Consider the following 14,605-nt stretch of genomic DNA (forward strand, 5'->3'; position numbering starts at 1 on the left):
CAGTTCATTAATGCTGCCTAGTCTTGAAAGCTACAGGGATTTCACAATTCTTCCTGTAGCATTTACAAAATATTTCCATAAATTTCCTACTTACTGAGCAAATAACATATCCTCTCCAGTTAATGTTCCTAACACAGAGTTAGAACATCAACTCAGGGTATCACGTATGAAGCATCCAGCTGGTTCTCTGGATGAGAGGACGGCAGAGATAGAGTTTGTGGAATTGGAAGTCTCACCAAGAAGAAAACCTGCCTCCAGGGCAACAGGCACAGATAAGAACTGGTGCAGCAAGGACCTATGCTTCTGGTTCATAGCCCTACTCTCACAAGTAAATGGACGCACAGGGCTCACAGGGGCTTTCCTCGTTACTGAGCAGTGGTTATCCTGTATAGGACATGTCTGTTCAGAAAGGGATAAATCCAGGAAGACTCAAGGCTCCATTTTGCTGCCACCAAACTCAAATTCTAAAAACTAAGTAGAAGGCGTTACATGGGTGGGTAAAGAAATCATATCATACATATTTTTATATGGGTATTTTACTTTCTAAAACATCTCCTATGATTAGATCTTCCCCCAGTTCATAAGCAAAGTGTATTTTAATAGTTTTCACTCACTGCATGACCACAGATATTTTTATAGCAAGCGTATCTGCAAAACTGTATGTGGGACTCCTAATAGGCAACACTAACTGATGCGGGTCACTAATAATTAAACATTACCAACAAATGATCCTTTTTTAACAAAGCCTCAGCATGTTTAATCTTAACCAACAGCAGGCAATTCACAGGGTGAACTCAAATCATGAGTTTGCACTATCAGACCCTGGTAATAGCAGGGTGCTCTGGATTACTAAGAAGAATACCTCAGGTGGCAACCGCCTACGACCCAAGGCGTGCACAGAGGCCAGATGACCACTCAGTGCCCGCAGGCCCTTGCGCTGTAGGCGCGGCAAAACCCCACCATATGGTACCGTCAGCCTTAGGGCTGCTGGCCTTCTCAGGAAGGCGACGTTCACAACAGAAGCAGCCTCATATCACATTCCCCTAGTTCATGATGCTGGCATCATTTAATGAAAGCCTTATTTTATGAAGCAAATTACAGATTTCAGATGTTTTCAAAAGACGGTGGGAGAGAAGGGAATCACTTTAGACAGAGTGGAGACGCAGAGATCAAGCTCCAGAAAGCAAACCCGCTGCTGCCCTATTTTCTATCTGAAAACAAACACTTCAAAACAAGCCGCCACCAAAATCTAAGTGCCCCAAGCTAAGCAGCCGAAGGCGCGCACACGCCGGGCGCCCGCGACTACCGCAGCGACGGCAAGGCGGCGGCCTGAGGGAGGGCCGGAGCCGCCAGCCCTCAGGAGGGGAAGGGCGGGCCGGGACACCGTGGCGGGGACCACCACGCAGACAAGCCCTGTCCTACCCGTGCGCGTCCTCCTCCTCCTCCCGAGCCGCCGCCCCCCCAGCGCCTACGGCACGGTGGGGCCACAACGCCGGCCTTCAACCCCGGCGAGGGGCAGGCGCCCCGCCCCGCCCCGCCGGCTGCCCCTGCTCCGCCCCTCCCAGCCCTCCCTCTCGGTGGAGGGCGGGGCCGCGCCTCCCGCTTGCGCCGATTGGCTGGCGGCAGCCCCGCCCCCATACCGCCCGCCGCTAGCCTGCATCCCCCCACCGTTGCCCTTCGGCGGGCGGTGGTGCGCACGCGTGCTACAGCCCGGCTGGTTTGTTAGGGGCCCGGCCCGTTGCCTGACTGAAAATTGCCGCCAGCCTCACTTTGAGAGCGGCAGGCGCTGGAGGGAGAGAGGCGCTCCCGCTGCTTTAGTAACGACTCGCGTATTTCGCCGGATTTTTTTTTCACCCCGCTCCTTCGGCGGCTTCGCGGGCTGACCGCTCGCAGGCGTTCGTGGCGTGGGTCCGCGAGCCCTTGCACGTTAAGGCGTAGCAAAAAGCCGGCTGAGGTCCTTCCGCGCGAGGCGTCGCAGCCGGTGGGCCGTTGGGAGCGCGCGTGCCGGTGGCCCCCACCATGTATTACAAGTTCAACGGCTTCACGCAGAGGCTGGTCGGGGCAGCGGCGTCCGCCGCCTACAACCCCCAGGTAACGGGGCCGCTGCCGCCGCCCTGGGCGCCCTCGCGGCGGTGACCTTCGCCGTCCTCTTCCTTGTGCGGCGCCGCTCGCTCCCCGGAGTCGCTGGAGGAGCCGGGCCCGCCGGCCCCCCTCCGGGGCGGCTCTGGCCGCCGGAGGAGTCCCAGCCGGTGGAGGCGGCGGGGCTCGGGCCGAGCCCTGCGCGGTGGCGGCGCGGGGGGTTGGAGTTGACGGGCCGGGCGAGTGCGTGGTCCCGGGCGGAGGGCGCTTGGCTGCTGCTCTGGTGATTGCATCGCCTGCCGGCCCAGGCCCCCCCGGCAGGGGCTTCGGGACCTGGTGGCGTTTATTTCGCTGAGGAGGGATCTTCCGCGCCCCCCGTGCGCATCCGCGGTGCACCTGGCGAACCTGGCCTGTCGTGCGACCTCGGGCAAGGCGGGACGTTTCGTTCTGCCGTGCACCTCTTGGTTCAGTTTTGGGATGCATTGGGTGTGATAGCAAGAAAGTAGCACCCTTTCATCATGTAGGACTGCCCCTGAGCTAGAACAGTGGACGGTGGTGTTTTAGAATCGCAGCTGGCAAATCTGAACAGCAGTGCAGCTAGTCCCCCTCTCTTGCCTGTGCATGCAGAAAAACGAATTACTGAAAGCATTAAAACCCTTATTAGAGAGGGCACACATCTATAGAAGTTTGTTTAAAGCAAAATGAAAAACAGCCTTTCCTCTGTATGATGCTGACGTACTTAGTGTATACAAGTTAAAGATTGCATTAAATAGGCTTATACTTTCCATACTTCATAGTTAAAGTACATGGTTAATTCTGTAGGAGCGGAGTTGAGGGTGGGGCGAATAGATCCTGATTACATCAGCCATTTCAAGACATTGAAGAGTTGCGTATCGGTGAAAAGAAATCACAGAACTTGTTTGCTTTTATGTACATCAACATAGATTCCTAAGTAATACTAGAAAGATTTGTAACATGATTTTGTCACGGGACAAATGCAGCATGGTTGCTATACCGTGTTCAAGTTTCTGAGTAAACTTTGAAAAACCTAAGTTCTTACAGTTTAGTAATAAAAAAATCCAACCTGGAGGTTAAGGATTGGAAGAATGATTTTTAAAAAGTCAGCCTTCCAAAGAACTGCCTTCAGAGAGCAAACATGTCTGATATGACTTGAAGTTTTGTTATGGTTTAACCCCAGCCAGCAGCTAAACACCACACAGCTGCTTGCTCACTCTCCCCCAGTGGGATGGGGGAGAGAACTGGAAGAGTAAAAGTGAGAAAACTCCTGGGTTGAGATAAAGACAGTTTAATAGGTAAAGCAAAAGCCGCGCACGCAAGCAAAGCAGAACAAGGAATTCATCCACTCCTTCCCATGGGCAGGCAGGTGTTCAGCCATCCCCAGGAAAGCAGGGCTCCATCATGCATAACGGTTGCTTGGGAAGACAAATGCCGTCACTCTGAACGTCCCCCCCTTCCTTCTTCTTCCCCCAGCTTTATATGCTGAGCATGATGTCATATGGTGTGGAATATCCCTTTGGTCAGTTGGGGTCAGCTGTCCTGGCTGTGTCCCCTCCCAACTTCTTGTGCCCCCCCAGCCTGCTTGCTGATGGGGTGGGGTGAGGAGCAGAAAAGGCCTTGGCTCTGTGTCAGCATTGCTCAGCAGTAACAAAAACATCCCTGTGTTATCAACACTGTTTTCAGCACAAATCCAAACCATAGCCCCATACTAGCTACTATCAAGAAAATTAACTCTATCCCAGCCAAAACCAGCACAGGTTTTTAAGAAAAAAAAAAACAAAACGTGTACACACAGAAGTGAAATCAAAGTTATGGTTTGTCTTTTTCCTGAGAAACTTGTTAATAAAAGGTAACTGAAAGACGCTACATTCTTGTAGACTAATGTGTATTGTTGTGATACACAAATAATTCTTTCTATTTCATTCTTTCTTAGCCTAATTCTGTTAGCAGCCTACTTTACAGCTCTGCTTTCCTGGATATCCTTGACTATGCAAGTTTTACTTGGAAAATCCAGTCATCTTCTGCAAGCACGAATATTGTATTAGGCTTCTGTAAAATCTCAAATTGTTTCAAGGGGCCCAGACCAAATACAAAGCTTTTAATTTTGATTTTTTTTGAAGTTAAGATGTTATAGTTTAGATGGATGGACAATTAGAAAGGTTAAGAGAACTGGATGGTCAGGCTTAGCATAGTGGTTAATGGGTCATACTCTGCCGGGATGCTCATAACCAGTGGAATACTGGAGGTTACTGCAGGACTTTATCAGTTACCTGGAGCAGGCAATGGAGTGCACTCTTGTTAAGTTTACAGAAGACATCAAGGCAGCGGCTCCAAAATGCTTGAAGTAGAGCTGCCGTTCAGAGGGACCTGTCTAGAGTGGAGGAATGAGCTGACAGGAACACTATGAATTTCCATGAGGAAAAAAGGCAAAGTTGTGCATGTGGGAAGGAAGAGCCCCTGGCAGGGATACAAGCTGGGAACTGACAGGCTGGTGGGAGCAGCTCTGTGGTAGAGACCCTGGAGGTACTGGCAGACAGAAAGCTGGGTGTGAGCCAGCAGCGTGTCCCGCCTATAAAAGAGGCCAACAGCATCCTGGGCTGGATCACCATGTGCATAGCCAGTAGATTAAGGAAAGTAATGATCTCCCCCTACTCAGCACTCACTGGATCACATCTAGGTACTGCATCCACTGGTGGGCCCCCCAGAATGGGAGTGTTCTTGATCAACTGGAGCAAGTTCAGCAGAGGTCACCAAGATGGTCGGGGGGCCAGAGCACTTGCCCTGTGAGGAGAGGATGAGGAAATGGGGCTTGTTCTACCTGGAGAAGAGAAGGTGCAGGGGGTAGGGGGGCAGGTGCAGACGTAAGACCAGCCAGCCAGCACCTGGTTATCAAGACAATGGAGCCGGGCTCTGCACAATGGTGCATGGTGGGAGGGCAAAAGACAACAGGCATAAGTTGCAACAGGAGACGTTCAAACTGTATGTAAGGAAAGACCTTTTCATGGTGAGAGCAGTCAGGCAGTGGAGAGGGTGCCCAGGGAGGTTGTGCAGTCTCCATTCTTGGAGGCTTTCAAGGCCAGACCAGACAAAACCCACAGCAACCTGGTCTCACCTCAGTTTGGACTAAAGAGCACTAGAGGGCCCTTCCATCCTGAACTACCCTATGATCTTAAGTAAACATTGAGGTACCAGTGACTTTCTAATATGGCAATTTCTGTCCCAAGAAGATTTTTATCCTCCTGTTTCCCCATCACTCTTTGGAAGGCTTTCTGGGTAGCTTATTGAGGGGTGGGGGTACAGGGCACAGGGAAGACAGCGGAATAAATAATCTGTTCTAGTCTAAAAGTATGTCTCTTCATTAAGGGTATGTCCAACAGGCACCTGTGCTAGAAAATACTCTTGTCACTAGTGCAGTGTTTGGGGCACTTCTTACCTCTTCTACACAAAGTTATATTCAAATAATAAAGATTAATTGACACTTCATTTGTGTAGAGGAAGGCAAAGGCTAGGGTTACCATTGGGGGGGCGGGGGAAGGGCTTCAAGCCCAAGCAGTAAAGTACATCCTTTCTGGAAGAGTATAGCTTAGAACACTATGTATTAGTCTCTAGGTCATTGTGACTATTCTTCTGCAAATAATGCATCCTTTTTAGGTTCCTAAGAGAAAAGTCCTGACACAGAAATACAGAAAGCTCTGATAACCACCTGGAGTAAAGTTGTCGTAAAGACAACACTCTTGGCTTCTGGAGCCCAGGTTGTGGAGTATTGCTTACCTTTCTGTTCAGCAGGCTCCGTTACATTGTAACAATCATCCCATTTTAAGTACATCTTTATTTTTTAGGGATTAAAAAGCCAGAAGCAAAATAAGAGGGGAATACAGAATTTTCTGTTATCCCACATTCTGTTCTGTTAATGACTATTAGATATGTATGAATATCATTGCACTAGATAAAGAAAGGCACGATAAATTCTGAATTCTTGGCATTTTCTAGATTAAAATGCTGTAGTGTCATATATCAAAATTGGTTTGTAAAGGGTCTGTGCAAAACTAGCTTCACATATAGGTATCATTGCAGATAGAAAAAGTCTGGATAGATCTCACTCCTGTGCTCTGCAAGGCAGGAAAGAGAATGTCCAAGGAATAGAAATACTTTTCCTCTAGAACATTGTAATGACTTCCTTTTAGGTCATCATCGGGCATTGTATTTCATTTCAGTGTCATCACTGAAGTGTTAAAACCTAATTTTTGAGAGAATATAGTTGAGAAGATGAGATTGTATCCAAGCAGGAGCATTTCACATAAGTCTTATGAATATTGTCTCACTTTATAAATGTGGGGTTTTTTTCATATTGATGAAAGAAACACTATCTTTCATATCTGGCTCACCATTCACACGGCTTAGTCCTCACCTGTAGCATGCAAACATGCTGTGCAATAGAATAGCTACATTTTAAAAAGTTACCTTCAATCCCTTCTTACAATGTTCTTAGGCCAACTTTTTGGTAGAATTTTTTTTTTTTAGTTTGACTCTACTCCCAGGTGACACATTCAGGTGCATCAGTCTGATAAAATTGTTTGCAATAAATAGATTAAAATATGAAAGGAATCACATGAGTAAGTACATGTTAAATCCAAAATGAAGTAAATTTTTTCCTATTGATTTCATTGCTGTATTTAATAAAACCATAGCTCAGCATGTAAAATGGTTTGCTTTTTGTGCTTCTATTTATCTTAATGTTTCTGGAAAAATGAAGACATCCTGCAATTCAAGTTCTGCTTGGTCAAATATGCAGTGTAATGATTCACTCTATTCTGTACTGTTACATTCTGATGCTTCCCAGTGGAGTATTGTTCTGATGCAGGTTTAAGCTTATTGTGGGCTTGCAAAATACCAGTCAAAATATATTTCAGAAATTCTTTTGCTGACAGTAACATAACTAATAGCTTATACTAACAAAAAAATCTCTTAGTTTGAAACGTGTATGGTTCTTTCCATTTCAGTCTTAGTATTCTTAGAAGACTTAATTTTGCATTTAACAAAGTTATGTAAAGTAGCATGAACAATTTAGCCTGTTTGAATAAACAGGAACTTTCTCAGCTAGTGCAGGTGAGGAATCAAATAGGTTAAAAACTACTACCCGTATTTAGGAGGATAATGACTGCCATAACCATTAGAAATACAATAAAAACTATTAATTCAAAGAGTTGGCTTATGTTTAAAGTACAAATAGCAGGACCAGCTTCAAATGCCATCAGGTGAAGACAACTATATGAACTTTTTCCTAGTTCTTCAAGGCTGATCATGATCCTAGTAGAAATTGAGTCATACTACCATATCTTCAGTTGATACAACTTATTTTGCTTGTATCTGTTTAAACCCCCCATAAACCACAGATCTTTTGATTTTAGCAGTTATGAATTGCTTGGAATTCGTTGAGAAACTATAATGGTTAACCTTTTATGCTGTAGATGATACTTAAAATGTACACAAAATCACTTTTACTTAAGTGTGTCATTCCAGTACAAACAAAGCCTCAAGTGATCCTACCTAAAAGCGTGCTTGTGTTAGTGGTAACAAATATATTTAACCTCATACAGTGAGGTATGTTCTACTATGAAGGACCTGCTATTTAGGTTAGAAGTGTTTAGGTTCAGCAAGTTCATAAAAGCTACTTCAATGCATGTTTTGAAATAATAATTCTCAGCTTAACTTTCTTTCTTGTTTCCCCTTTTCATTTTGGTCCTTACCTCAGTTTTCTCTACTTTCTCATTCCCTGATCTGTTTGAGCAGTTCCCCTAACATTTAAAATCTTAAGTGTGGTGCTATCTCCATTAAATTGTGCTCCAAATCCTTATCTGTTTTGTGCTGTCATTAAAATGTAAATCTAGCTTGGGAATTCATGCTAGCAATAGGCATAAATTTGTTTTAACTTTGAGCATGTTGGCCAGCCAACAGACAGATTGGGTCCTAAGACCTTCAGACCTCCAACAAGAGAACAAACACACTTTACAGAGGGGTAGGCAGAGAATTTTGTTTGTTGTTTTGGATTAGCTACATGTCCTGACCTTTCATTGAGGAATTCAGCATTTGACAAAGCCATTGCTGTAGCGTGCTGATGGAATCAGCTGATGTTGACTCTTCTGCATAAGTACATCTGCTGTACTTCGTCCAAGAATTGGAACAAATTCCTGTTAACGTGATTAGAAGTAAAAGATCAACACCTTAATATCAGAAGAGGAATTATCAATGTGAAACATTTTCTTATGAAGCATAGGTCAAATGTGTAGAGGCATTCATTCCTCAGTGCTATCTTGAGTGTAGTGAGACACTGAGGTTATTAAATAAACCTGCAGTTTTAGTCATGTTAAATACAAGTAACAATTAAGGTCCATTCAAGGTGTCTTAATGACTTGCTTAAAAAATTATCTGTACTGAAATTCTTATATGTAATACTGAGGATTTCTCTTCAGCCACGCTAAGCTTAGCAAGCAGCTGGGTGTGAGATAAAGCACTTGCCACTTTCTCTCAATAAACACAGACAAGTACGCAGTTGGAACAGCCACGTGATTACACTAATTTAGCTGAGCTTGGTTGGAGCTGACCACAAGATTCATGGATGAAATTCAGGTGGAATTTTACGTTGGGGTGAGGGACCCTGATTAATACAGTGTCTGTGTTAGGCAAACTGAACCGTCTGTCTTCTGCAGCATGTGTTTTGTTTTACTCTTTCCTGAAGCCAATGAACCATATAAATTATTTTTATTTAAATTGCTATGTGATGTTCTTAACTGGCGCCATGCTGCTTTGGAAGTCATCTACAACAGTACACTGATGATTAGATGAGTTTTCTGAAATGGTTTCATTTGATTTCATGATGAAGTTAGTCACTTGAGTCAGGTTTGAATCTCCTGTTGCTCCAACAGAAGGGGATCTTAGAACTATCTGAACAGGAATGTATTTCTAAAGCCTGAAAAGGTATGCAATAACTTACAGTTGTTAACACGACCGATTTCACTATTCTAATAGTAATCCATAGAGTGTCTTGCATCCGGGTGGTATCCCATAGAGGCAGGAGTTTTAGCACTAATAACAAATGGTAGGGGTTGCTAATCACATTTTTAAGCCCCCTATCTGCGAGTTTAGGCATGATGAAAGAAGTATCTTTATCATGGAACTGTTTGAAGTAGTTTGCAGCTTACTCCAATTCTCAGTATTTACAGTTTTTATAGACTACAGATAGCTCATGAAATAAAGCAGACATGGTCACAACGAGCAGGAATTGCAATGATCTAGTAACTGTTGAAGTGATCTCAAAGACTGCTCCTGAAAAAGCTGGGCCCTCAGGAAGGCAAAAGTGAGATTCAGAAGCGGAAACTTAAAGGAAGCTGAAAGATGCACGTTGCTGTGATACTAACAGTCTCCAAGTTTTGGAGAAAAAGTCACCCGCACATTTGATATAAACATCTGTTATATAGTTCTTTCTATCAAATCACCAACCTTTTAAAGACAAACCTAATAAAGTACTTAAAGTTCTTATAGACAAAAATACTGGTCCAAAATTGCTTTCTTCAAGTATTTTGACGTAGCTGGTACTTAGCCTTGAATATATAGCCAGTAACTTCCCCTGGCTAATAATAGTTTCTTAGATGCTTCCTTCTTACTGGTGTGACCAGAACTGCTTAGTCTTAAATAATTCAGTACTTGCCTTCTGCGCAAGCCTGTTCAGTAGGAAGGCACTAGTTACTGAATGTGTCAGAGAATCCAGTTTTGGCTGCTGTCTTTCAAAACATAACCAAGAAGGTCACAAAAGGATTCTAATATTCATTCAGGCATTAGAAAAGTGGGAAGCTGGACCCATGTCTTCAGGGTGGAGCCCTGATGACCATAGGCTGTTTTGGGATGTTGAGAAATCTGGTCTTTGTTGAAGATGCCTGTTGTAGCAGAGAACTTAGAGAATTTACATATGGAAAAAAACGTCTGGTCTATGGCAGACATAAAAGAAAAAAAGAGTGCCAGTCTGCTTCCAGATGCAAATACTGTTCAGGCAGTTCTCTTATGCCATACAAAATGCATCAACTAGTCCTTTGAACAGAAACTAGAATTTCAGTGCAGCCTTAACTTGACCCATGGAGAGCAATTGCTGCTTCTGTTTGTAATGAAAACCTGTTGCATTAACCTACTTGTACAATGCTTTTAATTTCTGTGGCAAGTTAGAAAAAAAAATAATTATAGCTATTTCAGGAGCCATAATGTAAAACATCACTGCCATGTGTCCAGGCATAACTGTTAAATCTAACTATAATTACAAAGGCAAGGAGGCCGCCTCATGATGGCTGTGACTTTGTGCACTTAACCTTATCCATAGAACTGGATTATGTAGTTTTTAATTATGGCAAATGTAGAGTACAACCGTCTGAACCGAAAGGAAATTAAGTTACGCTGCTCATGGGGAGTACATTGAGGTGTGAAAAGTTGCAGCAGCATGTGAATTATAGGGTGTAGTTACACCTGCATAACATATCCACCTGAGTGTCCCTGAGCACCACTTACTACTTTTGTATGAAACAAGTGGTCCTAACCCTTGGGTTTTTTCATCCTCAAACTATACATCCAGATTATCTAATGCCCAGTTATTTATGGCTACTGCTTGCAGCATTCAGGAGGAAGAGTTCATTGAAGCCTCCTCACTCTGTTTGACCCAAGCATCAGGGATTCCCTGCTGCTAATCCTACTAGTCGGATAGAGTCCTAGATAGTTTGGCTATGTGTGAAAAACAAGCAGCAATTTGGACCAAGTACCAGCACAGAAAAACTTAGGATAGCTATAAATTTATGTCATGAGGAAATCAGAAAAGAGGCTTCTATTCTCCTTGCTAAGCCCTGACCCAAAGTTGTAGCTGAGAAATGAGTGGGCCAACAATGTGTCTTTAGCTCATTGTCACAGGTCTTCATACCACATAAATATTCTTTGTAATGTATCCTTGTAATGACTGGCAGTGTGCCTGCCTAGCCTGACAACTGGTACATTTGCAAGTATTGTATACCTTGATATTTTAATCTTTATTTATGCAGGGACTCAAACCAATAGTTTCCACTGAATCCCCAGCTCTGATTTTTGGAACAACAACTAAACTTGCTTCAGATTTACCAGCAACTGATTCTTTCTTGGGTAAAAACAAGGTGCCAGACCTACAGAAACTTTTTCAGGTAACAACTACTTTGAGAGTAACTTAAAGAAAACTGGAAAGTGGGACATATCTTTCCGTATTTTAATGTGGCTAACTACTTTTGTCATTCTACAATACCAGAATTTTGTAAAGTCTAGTTAAGAAAGCATCAAGTATAGTATAACCTGTATACTTGTACTATACTACAAGGTATATATGCCTTGTATAGGAGATAAATACAGAAAGTGGAAAGTCTAGTAACATTGTCTGTCTTTTCACTGGGTTCAGAAGATGCTTATTGTATTATTTGATTATTGGAAGTACTTTCTGTCTGGGAATCCAAGCGTATGCCTTAAAGCGGATCTGGAGGAGCAAAGCAGATCATTACTGTTTTGTGTATAATAATTTGAATATTACCGAAGCTGTTCATGATGCAGTATAAGAAGAGCACAGTAAGAAGTTTTCAAAGCCAGTTTGTTAGCTATGCAATTTCTAAGCGTACTAGGACTTTTCATAAAGCAAATCAGTTAAGCATTTTTTTAAAAACATCAAGAATGTGCTTTATATAATGTTCCCTTTTCTCTCTTACATGCCACTTGCATTTGGAATGTGTCAGTCTGACTTGGTGAATAATTTTTTATACGTACCTTTTCACGTTCTTTTTTTAGTGACTCTTTTCCCACCCAGGTCCTCTTTAGAAATATTTCAAGATGCATTCTTTCTGCTTGCACTTAACAGCTTTGGCTAATAAAATTAACTTGCCTTTGTATTTGTCTCGCTAAATGAAAAGCACGTAATACACTTGATTGTAGATAGCCTATTTGTCAGGAGGTTTCCCTCATGGAAGTTTCTTAATTTGCCTGAGGTTGTTTGTTCCTTATGGCCTTGGTACAGGTGTTCATTTCTTTTTTGTTTGTTTGTTTTCTTTTTAAACTCTTCCCACAGAAAGCAGATGGACTGCCAGTACACCTGAAACGAGGAGTTCCAGATAAGCTGCTTTATCGGACCACTATGGCTCTAACAATAGGCGGGACTATCTACTGTCTAGTAGCACTGTACATGGCTTCACAACCAAGAAACCAGAAGTGAATGAACCACAACTCATGGGACTCGTGACGCTTCTCTGAAGAACCTCCTGCATGTAGCTCTTTGCACTTCCTTTAATTCTGTGATCATATAGGGTTCATTATTCAGATCAAATTTCTTGGAGAAAGTGTTTTTAAATTGGTTGCCTTATGTGTTCTAGAAATCAATATGCACAGACTTAAAGACATCATTTTAACATATGGTTGTAGCTTTGCATTTGTTGTCTTGCAGGAGCGTATGAACAGTTGGAGAAAGTTAAGCTTTGCCTTCCTTCCCTCCCCCAACTTAAACAATGTTAGAGATAGGACAGGACAAATACTTTGTGGGCTGTGCTCCACGTTCCTTAGTGGGAGGATGCTGCTGGTTTCCAAAACAGTAAAAGCAAATAATTTAATTATTATAACATACGGGGAACCTGTTTCTGTCATACGCAGCTCATTTTACATAAGCAGGTGGCAGTGGAACTTTCCCAAATGCTGGTGTCTTATTAAATGTTTGTACCTCGGGAGGACAAAGGGCTTATCTCCTTGGAGCATTTAAAGTGGACTTATTTCATAATGTTAGCATCATTGTATGCAGCAGAGTGCACCAGTACCGTAGTGTCAGTTATACCAGTTTTTGGACTTTCATTTGTCAAACTATCTTATTGTGCAATAAAGATAACTACATGAATAATAAAACAGGCAAGTCTTGAAAGTTTCAGACCACTTCAGCTGGCCTGGTAGTGAAATAAACATATCGGTACACTTTTGTTTAAGTTCAACTTGTAGATCTCAAACCAGCCAATTGATTCAGATACCTTACTGTAATCTTTTTGAGATGGTAATCATCTTAAAAACCCTCTCTTAGAACTCATTGGGTGTTTAACTATAATTTTTGGTGAAACAGATCACCGTCATAGCTCAGCTGCATATTATTTTCAGTACACACATGTATCTATTTATGTACACACATACACACGCATTTCCTTTGCTGAGTGGATGGAAGAGAGAGAAGCCAATAAAACCCCCTTATTCATTCTCTTTCCTTTCTAATATCATAGCCTTGAACTGCAAGTTTCACACAAGTCTTCACAAAAAGCATCCCCTAATTTGATAGATCCTCCTCTGTCTATGAACGTCGAGTATTCACTCTTGGTCACCCAGGCTCTGGATAAGCATGGATTCACTGGCTTCTGTAAAGACCCATCTCTCCCAGAACTGTGCAGAAACCACCTTCCATGTAAATAAGGAAAACAGTTGATAAAAGAACCTAAAATTCCCATTTCTTCAATCTTTTACTAAAAACATTCTGATTTTTTTCCCAGTCAATTTATATCAAAGCCTTATTACTGTTCCATAGGAAAGAAAATAGCTGCTTGTACTGTGATCTCAGGTTTCAATCAATGTTGGTAGTTCAGGATGGGAAAGATTAAGTCACTGAAAAAGAAATTTGTAAGGACAGCAAGACTCAAAGAATAGCAGAGAATAACTAAGTTCTTCAGTAATTGACAGCTGTGTTGCCTGTACTGATAAATTTTTTTATCCTTAGTAGCCTGAGGATACTGAGTAGCCTCAGTAGCCTGAGTGCTATGCTTCCATAGCACTAAGAAACTTGTGCTGTAGGCTGTTAAATCCTATTAAAAAAAAAAAAAAGAAAAAAAAAAGAAAGAGAAAGCAGCATGGTAGGTTATTGTCTGTCTTCCCTGCATATCATATATTAAGCACTGCCTACAAGAATCTTCTAATAAAGGATATTTTGCACACAAACTTGACAGGTAGATTTTCACGAGGATGAGTTTTGCTCAGAATTTCTATGCTCTCAGGTTTTTGGAGGTTTTTTTTGGGTGAGGGGTTGGGGGGTTTTTTGTGGTTTTTGGTTTTTTTTAGAAAAACAACTATTTTTAAAGTTCACATAGAGGATAACAACTTTCTGCTTGTTGCTAAGGCAGATGTGGATAAAGTAACTAAACTGTTATCCCATAGCTCATTAACCAGTGGAAATACTCTTCCAAGTACTTGTGGAAAGAATGACAGCAGAGACTTATCACTCAGGTCCAGCTTGCTTAAAGGGAACTCAACTAGGAGATTGGGTTCATGTATTGCTATAGAGATCATGGTTGGAGCTATGGATAACGGAATTGTCTTCCTATTGCCCTGGGTCTCGTTTTTTCCAGCTCTTTGTCAGCAGCTAAACATGTGTGCTAAAGGGAAAAGAAAACATCAAATTTTGCAAATAACCAGATACTAGATAATCCACTGGTTTTTTGTTCGTTTG

The 14,605-nt window shown here is 42.6% G+C and overlaps 1 protein-coding gene across 2 annotated transcripts; it reads left to right on the plus strand.

Moving 5' to 3' along the window:
* Window positions 1-1,693: 1,693 nt before the first annotated feature.
* Window positions 1,694-13,371, plus strand: COX7A2L (cytochrome c oxidase subunit 7A2 like). 2 transcript variants are annotated; one of them, XM_076334463.1, is made up of 3 exons: window positions 1,694-2,091; window positions 11,169-11,303; window positions 12,209-13,371. In XM_076334463.1, exons 1-3 carry the CDS (start codon window positions 2,020-2,022, stop codon window positions 12,350-12,352), a joined length of 351 nt encoding a protein of 116 aa, XP_076190578.1. In that variant the 5' UTR covers window positions 1,694-2,019; the 3' UTR covers window positions 12,353-13,371. The 2 variants fall into 2 exon arrangements, with proteins under 2 accessions (XP_076190578.1, XP_076190579.1); XM_076334464.1 differs by lacking the exon at window positions 11,169-11,303 and having other exon boundaries at window positions 1,705-2,091.
* The last annotated feature ends 1,234 nt before the right edge of the window (window positions 13,372-14,605 follow it).

The sequence above is a fragment of the Aptenodytes patagonicus genome, chromosome 3 (genome assembly GCF_965638725.1).
Source record: "Aptenodytes patagonicus chromosome 3, bAptPat1.pri.cur, whole genome shotgun sequence".
In the NCBI taxonomy this organism is placed as follows: Eukaryota; Metazoa; Chordata; class Aves; order Sphenisciformes; family Spheniscidae; genus Aptenodytes; species Aptenodytes patagonicus.

Excerpts from the sequence above, each read along its gene's own strand:
- COX7A2L (XM_076334463.1), top strand. The coding sequence starts at position 2,020 with ATGTATTACAAGTTCAACGGCTTCACGCAGAGGCTGGTCGGGGCAGCG. Across the intron at positions 2,092-11,168 it reads CCGCCGCCTACAACCCCCAG|GGACTCAAACCAATAGTTTC; the intron begins GTAACGGGGCCG and ends TTATTTATGCAG. Across the intron at positions 11,304-12,208 it reads ACCTACAGAAACTTTTTCAG|AAAGCAGATGGACTGCCAGT; the intron begins GTAACAACTACT and ends CTCTTCCCACAG.